The sequence below is a fragment of the Triticum aestivum genome, chromosome 4A (assembly GCF_018294505.1).
Source record: "Triticum aestivum cultivar Chinese Spring chromosome 4A, IWGSC CS RefSeq v2.1, whole genome shotgun sequence".
Taxonomy (NCBI): Eukaryota; Viridiplantae; Streptophyta; class Magnoliopsida; order Poales; family Poaceae; genus Triticum; species Triticum aestivum.
In genome coordinates this window covers 598,745,806-598,765,813 of record NC_057803.1, presented here as the reverse complement: position 1 = coordinate 598,765,813, position 20,008 = coordinate 598,745,806, and the positions used below count along the sequence as shown (strand labels likewise).

Sequence of the window (20,008 nt, the reverse complement as noted above, 5' to 3'; positions counted from 1 at the left end):
CCCACGGCCCAGAAGGCCGGTTCACGTTTAACGGTGGGCCGGTTTAAGAGGAAAGGCATGAGGAACATTTATCTTACAAGGATTTAAGACCTGGACTTGTATCCGGTTTGTATTAGAGATAGACTAGTCCTAATCCTAATAGGACTCTACATGTAACCCGCCCCTCCAACATATATAAGGAGGGGCAGGGCTCCCCAAAAGAGAGAAGATTCACAAGTTTCACAAGTTGGACAAGTTAGGTTTAGACAATAGCTCTCGAGATGAGCACTCTTATAACCATGATCATCATCATCAATATCAATGAAGTAGGATGTAGGCTTTTACCTCCACCGTGAGGGGCCGAACCTGGGTAAAACCTCGCGTCTCTCGTCCCGCTCAACCCCTCTCAAGCTACCACATAGATGTGTTGGCCTCGCGACTAAGTCCTGACACTAAGGACATCTGCCATGACAATTCCACGACAGATGGAGAGACGCAAATGGAAACACATTCTCATCGAAGACGACATCTCGGGAAATATATATGCGACCAGTAGATATATCAAGACATTTAACCACTTTATGACACAGATTGTGGCCTAAGAAGACACATTGTTTGGAGCGAAAAGAAAGCTTACGAGAATTATATGGGCGAAGATTTGGCCAACAGGCGCATCCAAACACACGGAGAGAGTTGTAGGTAGGCTTTTTGTGAAAAAGACGTTCATAGGGGGTTTCAAAATTGATAACACTACTGGGAAGTAAATTGATGAGATATGTGGCAGCAAGAAAAGCCTCGTCCCAATATTTTAATGGCATAGAGGAGTTTGCAAGAAGAGCAAGTCCAACTTCAACGATGTGGCGGTGTTTTCTCTCAGCCGATTCATTCTGCTGATGAGCATGGGGGTAGGAAACATGATGTGCAATGCCAAGCTTTTGGAAAAATGAGTTTAGTTTCTCATATTCCCCACCCCAATCAGATTGGATGGCAAGGATTTTGGCATTAAATTGGCGTTCAACATGTGCTTGGAAATTTTGAAAAACCTCAAAGACATTAGATTTTTTTTCTTAATAAGATAAATCCATGAGAATTTGGTGTAATCATCGATGAAACTCACATAATATTTATATCTGCCAACAAAAAGAGGGGCATCTCCCCATACATCAGAAAAGATCAACTCAAGAGGTTTGGTGACTTTTTGCTCGTTGGCATGAGTCACATACCGACTCAACATCTAACTCCCCATGACAAAGAAGTTTATTATTCCTAAGCACACGTTGAACTATTGAAAATGAAGGATGACCAAGCCGAGCATGCCAACGCAATGAAGGTATCTTGATGACACCATAAGCTTGTTTATTTGACGTCCTAGATGGAATCAATGGATAGAGACCTCCTCTACATCTGCCTCGATGCAGCACCCTCCCCGTGACCTGATCCTTGATAAAAAAGAAATAAGGCCAAAACTCAATGTAAACATGATTGTCAAGGGTAAGACGATGAACGGAAAGGAGATTTTGTGAGGCAGTAGGAATATGTAGAATTTTGTTTAGATGGAGGTTTTGATTTTGGGTTCTGATAATGGAATTTCCAACATGACTAATATTCATACCTGTACCATCAGCAGTGTGGACTTGATCGCCTCCGTGGTACTTGTCACGGGTGGTTAACTTCTCGAGTTCACCCGTGATGTTATTAGTAGCGCCGCTGTCGGCGTACCAATTTGTGTCCACCCCATATGATGAGGTTGCTGCAGATCCGGCCACCTTCTCTTCTGCAAGATAGTCATTCGTGAACCGGTACCAGCAATCCATGGCAATGTGGCCTCGCTTGCTGCATATTTGGTAGTGGGGGCAATTGTCGTTGCGGAAACCCCCACCAGCCGGTCCTCCTGGTCCTGGGCGCCCCTTGTTGTTGTTGTAGCCAGGGAAGCACCACCAGAGTCGCGACCATGTCCACCGCGCCCGCCACCGCGGCCGCGGGACATGCCACGACCACGCTGCTGCCCGCGCCCACAAGTAGCGGCGTTGGCTGAAGATCTGAAGCCGCCTTTGCCAGAGGATTGAAGAAGCTCGACGCGCTGATCAAAGTTTGCCATCTGGGAGTACAGTGCATCTAGTGTAAGAAGTTCAGTACGAGCATCAAGAGCAGATACCAGGGGGTTGTATTCCAGGTCGAGGCCGGCCAGGATGTATGAGATCAGTTCATCTTCGCCAAGTGGTTTGCCAGCAGCTGCCAGCTCATCAGCGAACTACCGCATCTTGGCGAAGTAGACCGCGATTGACTGGGTTCCTTTCTCGGCGTTGGAGAGGGAGATCCGGAGGTTGTTGATTCGAGAGAGGGAGTGCGATGAAAAGATGTTCGTCCAAGCGGTCCATGCCGCGTGCGCCGTCTCCACGGCGACCATCTGCGTCAGCACCTCCCTCGAGATCGAAGTCAGGAGGTAGGCAAGCACTTGCTGGTTCTGGGTGACCCAGGTCGCGTGCGCCGGGTTTGGCATGCTCGTAGGCTTGCCATCTTTGTCGGTGCTGGTGATGGTTTTCTCAGGCTCGACAATGGATCCATCTAGGTATCCGAAAAGGGAGGCTCCTCGTATCTGGGGAAGGAGTTGGGTCTTCCACAGAAGGAAGTTTTCACGGGTAAGCTTCTCGGTGATTTGGTTGTTGAGGGGATTGGCCGTGGCGTGGGATGAGGAGGAAGACATGGCGGCTGGGAAGGAAAGGCTAGATGTGTTTTGGAAGGGAAGCTCTGATTACCATGTGAATTCATGCTTCAGCCAACTCATCCAAAAGTCTGAACTAATGAAGGGAGGTGGGCAATATATTTCAACACCCTCAACTGTTCAGCATCATCTAAACCATCTCCAATTAACCACACCTGTAAAATTCGACTAGCCAATCCATCATCTGATTATACATAATGTCCCTCTGCTCACACATGCATAATTTCCTTCTTACCTTTGCAGTGCTGCTTGCGGTGCTACACGCTGGTCCCGTCGAACTCCTCTACTACTTGTTCCACCGTGCGCTACACCACCATTTGCTGTACACACGCTACCACTCGCACCATCATGCCTCCATCGTCACCGAGCCCATCACATGTACATCTTTGTCCCTCTCAGATTAACCAACTTAGTTCATCTAGTTGATAAATAATCACTGCTCAAACCCCGATGAGTTGATCAACGAACCTGCCTCAAATGGTACATGCAAGTACATCTAATCTAATGAGTGATGACTCATCATCTTTTTATGTTCATGCAGCTGTTATCCATCCATTTGCTGAGCTCTTGGCCTATCAACTTCTGTTCTCGATCCCAATGATCACCTGCGCATTAACTGGAACTGCTTCCATTATCACATTCGAGATATATCTGATTTACATTGACTACATGAACAACATGGGCCACTGCAACTTCGATTTGGTCCCTTGTTGGCTCTTCAAATGGTCCCCCCCCCTCAAGTATCTCATATATACGCCATCGTAAGTGTTTCCACTTCTTCGGTAAACAACAAAAAATCTATCCGGTGGCTCTTCTTTAATCCTACTCTAACCTAAGCAGACAAGGCAATGTTTTATCATGGAAAATTAAGTTTCTTTTCATGATTATATGTAATTCTATTAGGTGTTATGAATTCTTAATCCGTACTCTTACTTCTTAGGTTTCATTCTCTTCACCATACTCAGTTCCGGACATACTACTCTCTTTTCATGCCATTCTATGACTACATATACAACACCATGGATAAGTCATCGGACACATTGTATGAAAACTCACTTGAGGACAAAGAAAAAGAACTAGATGTGGTTCACATTACCCATCTTACCAATCTACAGTCCATCTATCATATCAGGCCTGGCTTAGCTCAATATGCCTCCAGGCCTTATACTTCCACATGGCAAATATGGATCATGTGGCCTGTGTCATGGCTATCCATGGTCCTCACTTGGGTGTATGGTTCTTGGTTCACTGTTGAGAGGAATGTCATGAAGGAACTCAACATCCAGTCATGGGCCGTGCCAAGATACAACTTCCATGTAAGAATTATGTGAAGTTAACAATACCTTGTTAACTGGAGAAATATAGCCGTTGGAGAGAAGGTAACCAAATAACCACCCTTTCCTTTTTGCAGTATGGATTGAACTGGGAGAAGGAAGCAATTAATAGCCTGATTTTAAAGGCCATATGGGAAGCCAACAAGAAAGGGGCTAAAGTCGTTAGTCTTGGACTACTGAACCAGGTATATATATTCAGTTGTTCAACTTCAAACTATTCTTAATCTTCAGTTCATATGGTCATGATTTAGAAAGTACTGATGCAGTGTAGCTGCTGTTGATCAAACTACATATGTGTGTTTTTGGAAAATCTAGATATACAGTAATAGTAGAACATATATGAGTATGACACTCACAATAATATGATGCTATCTGTAACCCAACAGTCCCAAAGCCTCAATGGAAGTGGGGAACTCTATCTGCAGAAGTTCCCAAACTTGGGGGTAAAACTGGTGGATGGCACCAGCCTAGCTGCTGCAGCTGTTGCCAATAATATCCCCCAAGGCACAGATCAAGTTCTTCTTTCTGGAAATATTTCAAAGGTGGCCCGTGTTGTGGCTGCATCATTGTGTAAGAAAATTATCAAGGTTGGGTCTAAATATTGCTTCATTTTAATCACATGGAGAGATGATGTTTTTATTGTACTAACTAACACGCAATTCTACTGTGCAGGTCATATATTGGTCACCTTCTCTCCAACGGCTATATTTCTCCGGTTAACAAGGTATTGTTAACTTCACATAATTCTTACATGGAAGTTGTATCTTGGCACGGCCCATGACTGGATGTTGAGTTCCTTCATGGCATTCCTCTCAACAGTGAACCAAGAACCATACACCCAAGTGAGGACCATGGATAGTCATGACACAGGCCAGATGATCCATATTTGCCACGTGGAAGTATAAGGCCTGGAGGCATATTGAGCGAAGCCAGGCCTGATATGATAGATGGACTGTAGATTGGTAAGATGGGTAATGTGAACCACATCTAGTTCTTTTTCTTTGTCCTCAAGTGAGTTTTCATACAATGTGTCCGATGACTTATCCATGGTGTTGTATATGTAGTCATAGAATGGCATGAAAAGAGAGTAGTATGTCCGGAACTGAGTATGGTGAAGAGAATGAAACCTAAGAAGTAAGAGTACGGATTAAGAATTCATAACACCTAATAGAATTACATATAATCATGAAAAGAAACTTAATTTTCCATGATAAAACATTGCCTTGTCTGCTTAGGTTAGAGTAGGATTAAAGAAGAGCCACCAGATAGATTTTTTGTTGTTTACCGAAGAAGTGGAAACACTTACGATGGCGTATATATGAGATACTTGAGAGGGGGGGACCATTTGAAGAGCCAACAAGGGACCAAATCGAAGTTGCAGTGGCCCATGTTGTTCATGAAGTCAATGTAAATCAGATATATCTCGAATGTGATAATGGAAGCAGTTCCAGTTAATGCCCAGGTGATCATTGGGATCGAGAACAGAAGTTGATAGGCCAAGAGCTCAGCAGATGGATGGATAACAGCTGCATGAACATAAGAAGATGATGAGTCATCACTCATTAGATTAGATGTACTTGCATGTACCATTTGAGGCAGGTTCGTTGATCAACTCATTGGGGTTTGAGCAGTGATTATTTATCAACTAGATCAACTAAGTTGGTTAATCTGAGAGGGACAAAGATGTACATGTGATGGGCTCGGTGACGATGGAGGCATGATGGTGCGAGTGGTAGCGTGTGTACAGGAAATGGTGGTGTAGCGCACGATGGAACCAGTAGTAGAGGAACTCGACGGGACCAGCGTGTAGCACCGCAAGCAGAACCGCGCCGTCAGTCCGCCACAGCGGTATGTGCTGCCCGCCTGGCAGGTACATGGCACCCAGGAGCAGCAGGATGGCGCTCAGGATGATCTGATCGTCCCTGCACGCAGCACATACACACACGACATAGGTCAATTTGCCTTCATAGACGGCGTCGATCGATCGCGACTACCAACCAGTACTAATACCTACCGGTTGCCCTCTCGGTCGACCTGCTCGAACTCGATGCCGCGGTCGACGATCTGGCGCTTGCCGCGCGTGTTCTGGAGGCGTGACACGGTGATCCAGGCCTGGTTGTGGAGTGCCCGGAGAAGCATGGACGGGAGGATGAGGACGTAGCCCAGGTCGGCCTCGCGCCACAATTGGTCGCCACCAGGTGCAGGCCGTGCACCGTCCATGGCGCCAGCACCATGTACTGCGCATGGGTGCCAGGATGGTCAATTAGTGTAAGGTGGTTGTGATGCCGTAAACAAAATTTGTTTGTTCGTCACGTACCTTCAAGCTGCCAAGCCTCTTCCAAGCCCACTCGCTGAAGAGGCCGGGGTTAGTGGCCATGGCGTCTTGGGGACCTTGGAGCTGCTTTCTTGCCTATCAGTTCTGAAAGCCTCGTGTACACATGCGTGACAAAACTGGCCGTAGTTTTGCTCAATTTATAGACACGGCTGGTGCGTGGATGTAGAACTAGCACAGACCAGGTCATCTCTGGCAGTTCAAAAACCATTTTGTGACACTTTATTATCCATATGAGACATGCCTATGGAGCGGCGAAAAGATCGACCCAGCAGAGAACACAACTCGAGGTTCCTTGTGGTGGAACCTGCCTAGTCTTTTTGGTGCATTACCATGAATTAATTAGAGGATTTTTGACGCTACTTGTTCAGCAGTACAGCGTGCATGTCAACTATGAGGCATCTGTGGCGATCGTCAATCTCAAGATCTGCCGGCCCCGTCTCTCGGAAGTGCTCATAGGGGTAGGGTATCTGTGCATAGCACCTATGTCTGTATTGTGTTTCTGAAAGAAAAAAAGTACATTTAGACCATTTGACACACAACAAAGATAATATCATTGTGGTTCAAATATCAATGCTAGTCCTGTTGAAAATTTTAATATGAAAAACAATGTTAGGTCTCCTATAAAACTCCTCTTGACCTATTTCTTGGATATGTTGGCTTCTCGTTGTTCTCGCCTTCATCGACCTTTCCATGGCCAGCTTCTGCAGAAGATTTAGATTATTTTTTGCTGACGTCCATGAGTGTGCTCCCCTGTGGAAGCCCATGAAACATGCATTCTTCATCTTTACCACATAAGGCTCTTTTACCCACACACACAAGACTCGTTGCCCTGTCCAAACATACAAGGACTAACGAGAGACAAACATCAAGCAAAATAATTGACATCTAATTTTTTGGGGGTTTACACCGAGCTCGCAAAATCTGATACGTAGTTATACAGGTAAGTGCTTTGTCCTTTTCCGCGGGACAATCTTGGTACCATCTCACTAGTTGCTTCATTCGCAGCAGGGACGGAGCCAGGATTTGAACATAGGGGGGGCAAAAAAAAATTCCTCTAGTGTAGAGACTCGTAAAAAAAATAGAAGAGACAGCCTTGTTAATGAACTAAATCTTCGTCAAAACATATTCTGCTGTGAGCAAGTTGAATTTTTATCAAAAGTTACCATCAGGCAAATGCCAAAGCAATTCACGTGTGAATGAACTAAATCTTTCTACTATTGGATGGGATAAACAATGCAAAAGCTTGTCCGATGGGTACAGCCGTACAGGGATATGTCCCCAATCTTTTACTTTTATACAGTTACTACCATTCGACTTGTGTAGTTCTGAAGGCATCCATTAATCTGATTTAGAAACATAAGCAAGGACAAACCAATGAGTGAGAAATAGACTAACCTAACCCTTTCCTTGGTCGCCGCTTCTCTCCACTGGTTGCGCGGCCGGCCGGCCGCGCGTCCGCGCAAGATGGCCCTCGTTCACGTTAGACGCTATCTCGTCTAAGCAAGGATTGTCCGCTCAAATTGAAACGGCGCTGGTCATGAACTGCCCTAGAGCTCAGAAACGGCGCTGGTCATGGACTCAGATTGAAACGGCGCTGGTCAGGAACTACCCTAGACAGCTAGACCTTGGCGACAGGCATCGGACGATGGAAAATCAAACGATCTGACCGTCTCCCTTCGCGCTGGGCTACTTCCTGCGGGGTGTTAAAAGATGGGCTTTGTGATTTAGTTGGGCTTCAGGTGGTCAGGGGGGGCGATATTAGCCAAATATCCACTTTTTTCTACCGACCTGCTACTCGCTACCGAGTAAAATGAGATCGTTAGGGGGGGTCTAGCCCCCCCTCGCCCCCCCTTGGATTCGTCCCTGATTCGCAGGATGAGGAAATCAAGTTTTGTATGTTTTGTATCATAAAAATAGAGCAGCGTCACTGTTGTGATATTTTGATCACAATCTATAGAACACTCCTCAAAACAACGTGCCTCATGTAGTGCACCAAAATCACGATAGAGAAGAGGTGTGAAGTAGGACCCTCTCATATACACAAACATAACCATTCAGTTTCCGCACTAATCACATATATAGCTATTCGGCTACGGCAAAGCAATTAAATCATCCGTCCAAAAACAGAGAGATAATCAAGCTAAAACAGCATAGCATAGCAGTTTATACTTATTAATGCAAATCATGTAGGGCATAGGAACTAAGACATAATGTATTGGAAGCACATTGCATTGGCAGGGACCAGGTTATTCAATGAACGCTATAAGGCGGAGTATATTACAAGAAACCATCATTTTAAGGGCTAGGTTATCAAAAAACACTAAGTTACATTTTTTTTTGACAAAAACCACCATGTCTAGCGTAATTATTTTGCAAATAACACTGATCGACGGATTAGAGCATTTTGAACACGTTTATGACAGATGGGTCCCATTCGTTAGGAGCTGAGTTGAAAAGAAAAAGACCACCTAGGCACTTTGACTAGTCAGAAAAGCCACGTCGACACAGGAGGCATCTTCGCCGTCGGCGGCACCGTACGAGCGCTGGTTCACGTGCACTAGCCGGCTCGCGCGGGAGGTGGCGCTGGAGCGGTGCGCGTTCACCGGCCAAGAAGTTGCCATCCGTCCCCTCCCTCCGCGTGCGCTTTGGTCACCCTTGGCGGCCCCGCCGTTGGCCGTCGTCGTGGGGCAGAGAAGCGAATCGATCCAGATCGAGGACGATGGCGGAGCGTCGCGGCCGGGCCGGATACGGTAAGGATGTTGCCGTTGGCGTCGTTGTTGGGTCGAGCACAGCGGACGCGGCCGACGCGAGCGCCGAGAGGAGGCAGGAGCGCGGGGTTGAACACGGCGGAGGCAGCCGACGCGAGCGCCAAGAGGAGGCAATAGCACGGGGTCGAGGACGGCTGACACGAGGGCGGGGTTGAGCACGACGGATGCTGCCGACGCGAGCGCCGAGAGGAGGCAGGAGAGCGGGGTGGCCGCGGGGAGCGAGCAGCCGCTCGGCGGCGCGGCAGACGGGACCTTGTGCAGAGCGTCTGATATGAGGGGCAGCCTAGAGCGTCGCAGCCGTGTGCTGCCCCTGCCGCCGTCCACGGCAGCTCCGGCAAGAGGATCGGCGATGAGCTCCATGAGGAACACCGGGGCGTGCGCCACAACGGCAGAGTACGTCGACGTAGGCCCTGCTTGTGGCTCAACGGCCTCGCCAAGACTCCAGCGAAGGCTGCCACCTGCGCATGTGTTTCTTGTGAGCGCACAGAAGCTGTTCGGCGTAATGCACAAGACAAGGGAGACAAAGGAGAAAGAGTGGAGCAGTCAACACTCATATGTGGCATTTTTCTGCCAAGTCAGCTCCTGACGAGTGAGCCCCACAAGTCTTAAACGCACTCAAAGCGCTCTAATCCGCCGATCAGTGTTATTTGCAAAAAAGTTATGCTAGACATGATGGTTTCTGTAAAAAAAATGTAACATAGTGTTTTCTGATAACCTAACCATCAAAGTGGTGGTTTCTTGCAATTTACTCGGAGGCCAGGTTCCCGAGATGAGGGAGTAAATGGAAAACACTAAGAGATCAGGGGTGTCTCCCTAAACCTAGCGCGCGGCCAGCCAATCCTCCCCTGCCCCATGCCGCCATCGGAGGACGCCACCGGGCGAAGCTCGTGCAGCCAACGGTGGCGGCGGGGCGGCTCCTCGCGGCTCCTACTGGCGCTGGGGCGGCGGATCTTGGCGGGAACCGGCAGTGGCCCGGGCGTGCGCGGCCCTTGACGTTCGGCGGCGTGGTGGCGGGTCTCGGTGGGGGGCTGAAGGTGGTGGCGGAGGGGTCGGCCGTTCCCGCTCGGGTTGTACTGCTGCTTGCGACGGTGCGCTATGGCGGCCTGCAAGGTGGCAGTGTTCTGCTTTCCTTGGGCCGGCGCATCCTCGGGAGCAGGAAGGGGCCGGCCTGGCGGGCTCTGGTGGACGTGGTGTGCTCGTGGCAGGTGCGCTTTGGCGCTCCGGTGGTGTCTTCTTCGTGCGGCGTGAGGTGGGCAGCGGGAGTGTGGTGGCGGTGCTGATTTGCAATGGATCTGGCGAGGCATCTCAGCCCGGTGCGGTGGCGCTGCTCGGGTCTTCCAGGTGGTGACAGGGCGGCATGGTCGTTCTAGTTCGACGGTTGTGTGATCCTGGTCGTTGGCGTCTTCAACGGGCGGCACGGATCTAGCTCCTGGTGGTGAACGACATCGGGCGGCGCGCAGGTATGAGGTCTGACTTGGTCCGCCTTGCTTGCCTTTGTGTTGCGCCCTTCTTACTTGCTGCCTGCTTGGCTCGTCGGTCCGAGTCGGGCTCTCAAGGTGCTGCCGTGTTGTTTGATGGATCAACACCGATGACCATGGATATGGCGATGTCCGAGTGTGCTCGGCGGTCGCCGTCGGTAGTCACGGGGGCGCGCCTTTACTCTCTTGGGGGCGTTGTCGTGGAGCTCAGGAGTCTTCGATCAGGCAATGTGGTGTTTTGCTTGTTCTAGGGTCATGTTGTATCTCTTGATCTGCTTTGTAAGGGGGCCTCCTCACCATATTGTATGGTTCGGCCGTGTACTTTGATGTGTTGCTTTATATGTAAAGCGGGGCGACAGCATATTTTGAGAGGTTCTTGAGATGATATTGTCAGGTCAACTTATGGCAAGGAGGCCATGTATGACTGGCAGGGTGTGGTAGCTGGCTTGAAGAAGAGGAGAGTGGTTCCTCTCATGTGCCATGGGTGGCTATTGGCGTCCTTCTCCTCCTCCTCATCCACTTTGTGCTTGTGGTTTCAATCCCGCTCCTCAAGTGGTACAATGTGAGGCGACGCGGTTCAGGCAGGTGTCATGGTCGATCTGACATGCCTCTTTTATTTGCATTGCACTATAGAGAAAGGTTACCAGTTGTGCCACTCCGAGAAGGAGGGGTCAAGAAATTGATCGAGTCATGGAGTCTACTAGCTCGGGTGTGGAGAGAGAGTTAAAGGAAACCTTAACACCTAAGTTGGTTTTGGTGAATGACCTTCACCTTGTAAGTTCATGTATTTGTCTCATGCTTAAGTAGACGAGTTGGTAAGGACACCCCCCCCCCCCCCCAAGGTAAAGGAGAAATGAGTGGACCAATTTAAATTGTCGTATTTTATCTTATGTATATTCATAAGAAAGTTGGACTATTATGAGGAGCTTCCGTGATGGACAAAAGTGTGGGGGTTAACATCTTAACATGTCATATATCCACACACTCGGTTGAGAGAGAAAACCTTGTGAGAAGCCTTAAAGAATTAGCTATTTTGCTTCTGATCTAACCCGAAGGCTTCATCCGGAGGCTCTGGGAAACACACCTGGTGGATTGGAGCTCTGGATGGTATTCTGAGTGACGCTCTAGATGGTATTATGAGTGAGGCTCTGGATGGTTCTAGGAGCTAGTGAACTCACTCAGAGGTTCCGTGTTTATCCAGTCTGGAATGCCCAAAAGTTCCAGAGAGGATCAAATGGAACATGATGGATAGATTTTGAGTGGGTCATAAATAATCTTAACCCTTCTTCCCCAGAATGTCATTGACTCGGATAAGTTTCCACTCCCTCTCTGCACCAAAAGCTTAATATGCTCATCCCATTATCCCCCGAATATATTGATCCTTCAAGGGAAAAGAAAGAGGAGCACCCAATTTATCATTCCACTAGCCCAAATTTGAGTTCCCCTTGAGTTCATCATGTTGCTTGTTACGCATGGGATTTTGGGAATCCCTAGTTCATTGGTGTTAATCGAAAGATTCCAAAGTTGTAAATTTTCATCTGGAAAAGTTTGTAAAAGTTATATCAAGGTCTGCCACTTAGTGATATAGCTCAGATATTTGTTGGTGGAGACTAGACGAGAAAAAGGCGAGACTTTGTGTCAGTGGGAATATCTTCGTGTTCCCCACGCCTGCCCAAGGGAGATTACCAGCACCCCTGCAGCCACCCTAAGGGTGTGAAATTTGGATAAATTCATGTTCTTGACTCGTGGTTATCTTGTTCTGAAGCCCTATATTCTTGTTTGTGTATTTTTTTTCTAGTTATCTCGTTGCAAGATATTTATCACCTAAAAAGTAGAGATGTCGGCGATATCCATGAGTGTAGAGGATCATTTCTAATCTTTGATATTAACAAATATACGATTAAATATATTTCTATATCGCATGGTTTATTTTAATTGACCCAACATATTCTCCGAGAAATTGATAGCTAATGTATAATTTTCAAGATTATAGAATGTCTTAAAATGCTTAGGCCTCATTTGAACACAAGAATTCAAAACATAGAAATAGGAATGTGTGGGAATTGGGATGTGATGTATCATGTATTCCTACAATAATTACAACCATATGAAACTACAAAACTATCGCTTCGAAGTCATACAGGTAAACACATGAATATTGTACACAAAAAGTGACAAAGCATGAGGGACCTTATTTTTTGGTTTCCTCCAGAATTCCTATGTAATAGCCCATTCCATAGGAATTTTACACGAATGTAGAATAACAATTCTTTTGTTCCAAATGGCACCAAAGCTAACATTTCTATAGAATTCCTATCCTCCAAAATTTATTGGGTTTTCCATTCTCTAAAAGGGACATTAATAGTTTAGTCAAAAAGATGTATCAACTTAGGTTCTATATATGTGGATCTTATCAATATTGTACACGTGTATTATTGGTTAAATCTATGTTTGTGGATCTTATGTGTATTGGGCCTGCATTTTGTAGACAAGTTAATTGGAAAACCAAGGTTCTATTAAAAATAAAAATTTCATGTGATTTCTTTACAGAGAAGTGATCTCTACTAAGGATAATTTGTCAAAACACCAGTGGCAAGGAAATAAAAAAATATTGCTTTTGTGATCCTGAGGTGAAAATTAATCATCTTTCCGTTTCTTGTCCATTCATCTTTCCGTTTCTTGTCCATTTGCCACCTTGCTTTGTCATACAGTTCATGTAGCCTATAATTTGCCCTGCCAACTAGCATATTGAATTGTTTGGTAACTGGCTGGGTGGGGTGCACTCTAAATTAAAGGCACATATCCGGGTTGGGGTGTGTGCTTTTCTATTGGCTTTGTGGAACTGTCATAATGACAATTTTTCACATAATGAAGGTACCAATTTTTGTATAGGTCTTTTCAAGGCTATAGGATGGATCCATACATGATCCTTACTGCAAGCGGCGGAAGGGCGGGCTCATACGACATATGGGTGCACGGGAATCTTCCGACCGGTTGGATGGTGTTCCAGTAAGAAGCTTTATGTTTAGACATGTTTGCCTGTCTACGCTGGTTGTAGCATTTTTTTTCCTCCCTTGATGGTTTTACTTGTACCAAAATTTTATATTTGTATAATCATTCATGTTGAATAATTAACAATATAGTTGTGTGCGTCATTATGATGTAGATGCCAGGGACTGGTCCTCCTTTTCCAAAATAGATAATCTTAGAGTATAAACCACTTGCTTTACATAACATAATGGGATGAGGTAGCTAAGTGTGACAGCATAACACCGGCCAACATGCAAGGGATGTTGATGAGTAGAGGAGGCGTGTCGTCTATCTCTACATACGTATACCTCATGTATGTCTGGCAACCTGACTCTTGCCTGTTGAGTATGATATTCGTGCGTGTATATTATCTTTTGTACATTAGGCCCACCTCTTTAGGTTGTTGTATAGATTGAGGTAGAGGCTCCATTTTATACTTATATATACCGTGCATATTGCACCAAATCAATATATCGTACAATTCATACATTTACATGGTATCAGTTTCTAGGTTTAGACTTTTACCCTAGCTTCCGCTGCCGCTGCCGCCACGCTCCTCCGTGCCGCCGCCGCTGCTTCCCATCCCGATCCCTTACCCGCCCCGGCTCGAGATCAGCGCCCGCCCACGCTCGCGCAACCCGCCAGCCACCCGCGTGAGTCGCGCCGCTTGCCGCCAGCTGCTACGCGCGCTTGCTACGCCCACCTCGCCTGCACGCTGCTCGCCACTACGCGCCAGCTGCTACGCCCGCACGCTGCCAGCCGCTACGCGCCAACCTCGCCTGCCAGCTGCCTGTCCCGTCTGATCGGACGCACGCCGCACGCCTCGTCTGCTCGCCTCGCCAGTACCCGCTCGCCTCGCAAAACGCTGTTGCCGCTGACCTGAGCCACTGAGTCGCCTCGTCATGTCGTCAGTCACTTCCTCCGCGTCCACCAACTCCAACCCGTTTGCCGACGCCAACCCTCCTGACGTCAACGACATCCGCAGGCTCAACATCTTCGAGCGGGTGCCGGTTCGTCTCTCCCAGGCGGACTCCTCCTACAACACGTGGAAGACGTACTTCTCCCTCATGTTCCGGAAGTACCATCTCATGGATCACGTGGACGGCACCGTTGACTCCAGTCTCGTCCCCGAGTTTCACGACTGGTCCACCATCGACACCACGATCATCCGCTGGTTTTTCCTCACCATCACGCCCGACCTCTTCCAGACGGTCGTGACGGACGGTGATGATGCCTGCGCCGTGTGGACCAAGCTGAACGGGCTCTTCACCGACAACAAGCTCCAGCGTCGCGTTTTTCTGCAGCAAGAGTTCTTTGGGTGTCATCAGGACAACACCTCCATCGACGACTATTGTCGCCGCCTTAAGACTCTCGCCGATGAGCTTCGCGATATTGGCGCCAAGGTCGATGATGACCTCCTCCTTAGCACGCTCACCGTCGGGCTCAACGAGGATTTTGGCAACGCCGCGGGGAACCTCGGCCTCATCCCCAACCCGTCCTTCACCAAGTTCGTTGCGTATCTCCGCTTGGAGGAGAAGCGGATGAAGCAGGTGAAGACGCGCGCCATCCACACCTCCCTCGTTGCCGGCACCTCCCGCGGTGGGCCTCCGGCGCCTCCCGCTGCCCCGGCGCCCCAGCAGCGTCATCAGGCGCCTTTTCCGGCGCCCCAGCAGCCAGGGCTCCTGCCCCTGCCGTACGGCCCACCCGTGCCCCCCGCTTCTCCCGCTGAAAAGCGCCGTGAGGGCCGGCGCGGTGGCCGACGCGGCGGTCAGCAGCAGCCGCAGCAAGCTGGCCAGCAGCAGCAGCAGTTTCAGGCGCCGCAGCAGCTCCAGGTGCCGCCCCCATGGGCCTCCGGCTACAACCCCTGGACCGGTGTTGTCCATGCGTACACCATGCCGGTTCCACGGGCTCATGCACCGACGCTTCCCGTGTCGCGCCCACCGGCGCACCAGGCCTACTACGCCGCTCCGCAGCCGTACGGAGGATACCCACCGCCGCAGATGAGCGGCGCCTACGGTCTCCCTGCGGTCCCGCCGCCGCCCTCGCTGGTCCTGCCGCCGGCACCTTGGAATCCGGCGCTCCTTGCCGCGCTGCACGCTGCGCCCACGCCGAACAACTACACTGGAGGCGGTGATTGGTACATGGACACCGGGGCTACGGCTCACATGTTTGCTCATCCTGGTAATCTTGCCTCCTTCACCCCTGTCACCACCGACCGCCGCATCATTGTCAGCGACGGTTCCACACTACCTATCACACATGTTGGGCACACTTCTTTTCCTTCTACTTCTATGCCTATTACTTTGTCTAACATTCTTGTGTCCCCTCATCTTATTAAGAATCTTGTTTCCGTTCGTTGTTTAACTCATGAAATCCTGTTACTGTTGAATTTGACGAGCGTGGTTTTTGTGTCAAGGACGCTCGAACCAGGATGGTACTTCACCGATGTGACAGCCTCGACGAGCTCTATCTGGTGCATCCGCCGTCCACCTCCACCATCGCACCGGTTGCTCTCTCCGTCGGTGTCGATCTCTGGCACGCTCGTTTGGGTCATCCCAACCCCGTCACACTTCGTCATATTCTTAGGAGTTTCAGTTTCGGTTGTAATAAGATAGAGGATCACACCTGTCATGCCTGTCGTGTCGGCAAACATGTCCGCCTTCCGTTTAATAACTCCACCATCATAGCTTCTTTTCCTTTTCAGTTGATTCATAGCGATGTGTGGACCTCTCCGGTTCCTAGTAATTCGGGATATTTATACTATCTGGTTATTCTTGATGATTATTCTCACTATGTGTGGACATTTCCTTTACTACGCAAGTCGGATGCACTCTCCACTTTGTCGGCCTTTTACTCCTATGTCAGCACGCAGTTTGGGCGTCTCATTCTTGCTCTTTAGACTGACAATGGAAAAGAGTTCGACAATCTTGCTTTCCGCACTTTTCTGTCACACCACGGCACGGTTTTTCGTCTCACATGCCTGTATACTTCACAGCAGAATGGTCGAGCCGAACGCGTCCTTCGCACTCTGAACGACTGCGTTCGGACGCTCCTGTTCCACGCTAATGTGCCACCTCGTTTCTGGCCAGATGCACTCGCTACTGCTTCACTTCTCCTTAACCTTCGCCCTTGCCGCCCACGGTGGAACTATGCACCTCACCATCTTCTCTTCGATACGCCCCCATCTTATGATGACTTGCGTATTTTCGGGTGCCTTTGTTATCCTAGAACTGTGGACTCCGCTCCTCACAAACTCGCACCTCGTTATGTCGCTTGCATCTTCATCGGATACCCCTCCAACTCCAAGGGATATCGGTGCTACGATCCCGTCTCCCATCGTGTGTTCACTTCCCGGCACGTTTACTTTGATGAGCATGTGTTTCCATTTCAGCGGGTACCTCCAGCTGTTCCTCCCGCCACCGGTGACACGGGTTCCTCGGCGTCGCCCCCTGGCCCGTCCCCTGGCTTTGAGGCGCACCCCCGCCCTGCGCCGTCGGCCCCCTCGGCGCCCCCGGCGCCCCTCAGCGCCCCCTCAGCGCCCCCGGCCTCCTCGGCGCCCCCGGCCCCCGCGCCTCCGGCACCTGTGGCCGGCCCGGTCACTCGCGCCCGTACGGGCGTTTTTCGCCCGAGCTCGCGCTACGCCGCGGATGACTACGTCCATGCGGCATCCATCTCTGAGCCGTCGCCTTTGCCATCCTCCGTCCGAGCCGCTCTTCATGACCCGCTCTGGCTGGCTGCGATGCAAGAGGAGTTTGACGCCTTGTTGCGCAACCGAATGTGGCAGCTTGTTCCCCGTCCCCGGCACGCCAACGTGATTACCGGGAAGTGGGTTTTCAAACACAAGCTCCGTCCTGATGGTACTCTTGATCGCTATAAAGCATGTTGGGTCGTTCGGGGCTTCAGGCAGCGTGCTGGCATCGACTTCACCGACACATTCGCTCCGGTCGTCAAGCCCGGCACGATTCGCACGGTTCTTCACCTTGCGGTCTCCCGTGCTTGGCCGGTGCACCAGATGGACGTCTCCAACGCCTTCCTCCATGGTCACCTCGAGGAGCAGATCTTCTGCCAGCAGCCCACCGGGTTTGTTGACCCGGCACTTCCCGACCATGTGTGCCTGCTCTCGTGGTCCTTGTATGGACTCAAACAGGCTCCGCGCGCTTGGTACCAACGCATAGCGGCGTTTCTCCACCAGCTTGGGTTTTGCTCTACCCGCTCGGACGCCTCGCTCTTCGTCTATCATCAGGGCTCCGACACGGCCTACTTGCTGCTCTACGTCGACAACATCATCCTGGCGGCATGTACGGCTGGTCTCCTCACTCAGCTCACGGCTCGTCTTCGTGCTGAGTTCGCCATCAAGGACTTGGGCCATTTGCACTACTTCCTCGGTGTCGAGGTGGTGCGTCGTCCGGATGGCTTCTTCCTTCATCAGCGGAAGTACACTCATGAGCTCCTGGAGCGCGCCGGGATGCTTAACTGCAAGCCCGCCGCTACGCATGTTGATACGAAGGCCAAGCTCTCTGCCACGGATGGTTCTCCTGCTTCGGATGCTGCTTTCTATCGGTCTATCGTTGGTGCTCTCCAGTACCTCACCCTGACTCGACCGGAGATCCAGTATGCCGTGCAGCAGGTGTGTCTTCATATGCATGCTCCTCGAGACATTCATTGGGCTGCCATCAAGCGGATTCTTCGCTATGTCTGTGGCACTATGGATCTTGGCGTCACGCTTTATGCCTCCGCCGACACTGTCCTCACCGCCTACTCCGATGTTGACTGGATGGGCTGTCCTGACACTCGTCGTTCCACTTCGGGCTATTGTGTCTACCTTGGACCCTCACTTATCTCGTGGTCGTCTAAGCGGCAGCCTACTGTCTCTCGTTCCAGTGCTGAGGCTGAGTATCGTGCGGTGGCCAACATTGTCGCTGAGTGTTCGTGGCTTCGCCAGCTGCTTCAGGAGCTTTCCTGCCCTGTTGACCATGCCACGGTGGTCTACTGTGACAACGTCTCGGTGGTCTACCTCTCTGCTAACCCGGTACATCATCGCCGGACCAAGCATATTGAGTTGGATATTCATTTTGTTCGGGAATAGGTGGCTCTTGGCCATATTCGTGTTTTACACGTTCCTACTTCCCAACAATTTGCAGATATCATGACCAAGGGCTTGCCTGTGGCGTCATTTGAGGAGTTCCGGTCCAGTCTTTGCATCAGCCGTGGTGCCGCTTCGACTGCGCGGGGGGGGGGGGGGGGGGGTTGAGTATGATATCCGTGCATGTATATTGGCTTTTGTACATTAGGCCCACCTCTCTAGGTTGTTGTATAGATTGAGGTCGAGGCCCCACCTTGTACTTATATATACCGTGCACATTGCACCGAATCTATATATCGTGCAATTCATACATCTACATTGCCGCCCCAATAAATCTACGTACGTATCTCCATATGTCTAGCTAGTTCACTCCTGCCGCCCCAATAAATCATCTGTTGGGAGATGCATGGTTGAATGTAGGACTCAGTTGAGACTTGGAGAGAATATCAGACGCCAAACATAGCCTCTTTATGACCGGCAACACATATTAATTGTGTGACGATCGTGTGGATGTTCTTCTTACATGTCATGGTGGCCGTTTTGCTAGGACTGGTCAATGGACATTGGTCCCTTCCCAGCAGCACTCGGTCGCTCAGCGATCTCCATAGAAGCGGCAGGGCAACACCAATCGCTATATAATCAAATAGTTGATCTTCACTAACCTATTTCTCTAAATATGCACCACTGGGGAGGAGGGGGGACCTAACTTGACAAAATAACTAAATAGTTGTCCACCTCACCATGCAAATACGCATGGGCAAAGAACCAAATAAACTTGCAAACATGTATGCAAAATTGTTTATTCAATAAATACATTTAACAAATCATGTGTAATTTAATTTCAGTTCATTTTTTAAGTCAGATATCTATGTTTCAAATCTCATATACTGCCACCACTCCCGCAACAACACGTGGGATATGATCTAGTTTCTATATACAGCCCTAGAACCAGGCACATCTTCTCTTTGTGACACACGTGGCGCACCAACCTCTTCGGCTCTTCCTAGTGGTTACCCGGTCTATCCTATAATTGTTGTATGCATGATACTTATTCAGTGCACCAGAGCGGACCTGCAAAAAATCCTCTGCGCGCGCGCGAGAGAGAGAGAGAGAGAGAGAGAGAGGGAGAGAGAGAGAGAGAGAGAGAGAGAGAGATACTATAACAAGAACATCTAACAAGACTTACCACATGACACTATAACATTAAAGCAAGATTATTGCCAACAGGGGAGAAGGCCATATACTATACCTAGTACCATTTCTTACTCCCTTCCATTCT

General features: G+C 49.4%; 1 protein-coding gene and 2 pseudogenes across 1 annotated transcript; 1 reads left to right on the top strand and 2 right to left on the bottom strand.

Annotated features, from left to right (window-relative positions):
* Positions 1-2,061: 2,061 nt before the first annotated feature.
* Positions 2,062-2,200, bottom strand: LOC123088940 (uncharacterized; annotated as a pseudogene).
* A 716-nt stretch (positions 2,201-2,916) lies between these two features.
* Positions 2,917-4,771, top strand: LOC123083993 (very-long-chain aldehyde decarbonylase GL1-5-like; the record flags this gene model as incomplete). Its single annotated transcript, XM_044505823.1, has 6 exons — positions 2,917-3,079; positions 3,243-3,462; positions 3,642-4,017; positions 4,113-4,220; positions 4,422-4,622; positions 4,760-4,771. Coding segments are annotated over exons 1-6 (1,080 nt in total), but the record flags the coding sequence as incomplete, so codon positions are not given.
* Positions 4,132-6,412, bottom strand: LOC123082495 (very-long-chain aldehyde decarbonylase GL1-5-like; annotated as a pseudogene).
* Between the last annotated feature and the right edge of the window lie 13,596 nt (positions 6,413-20,008).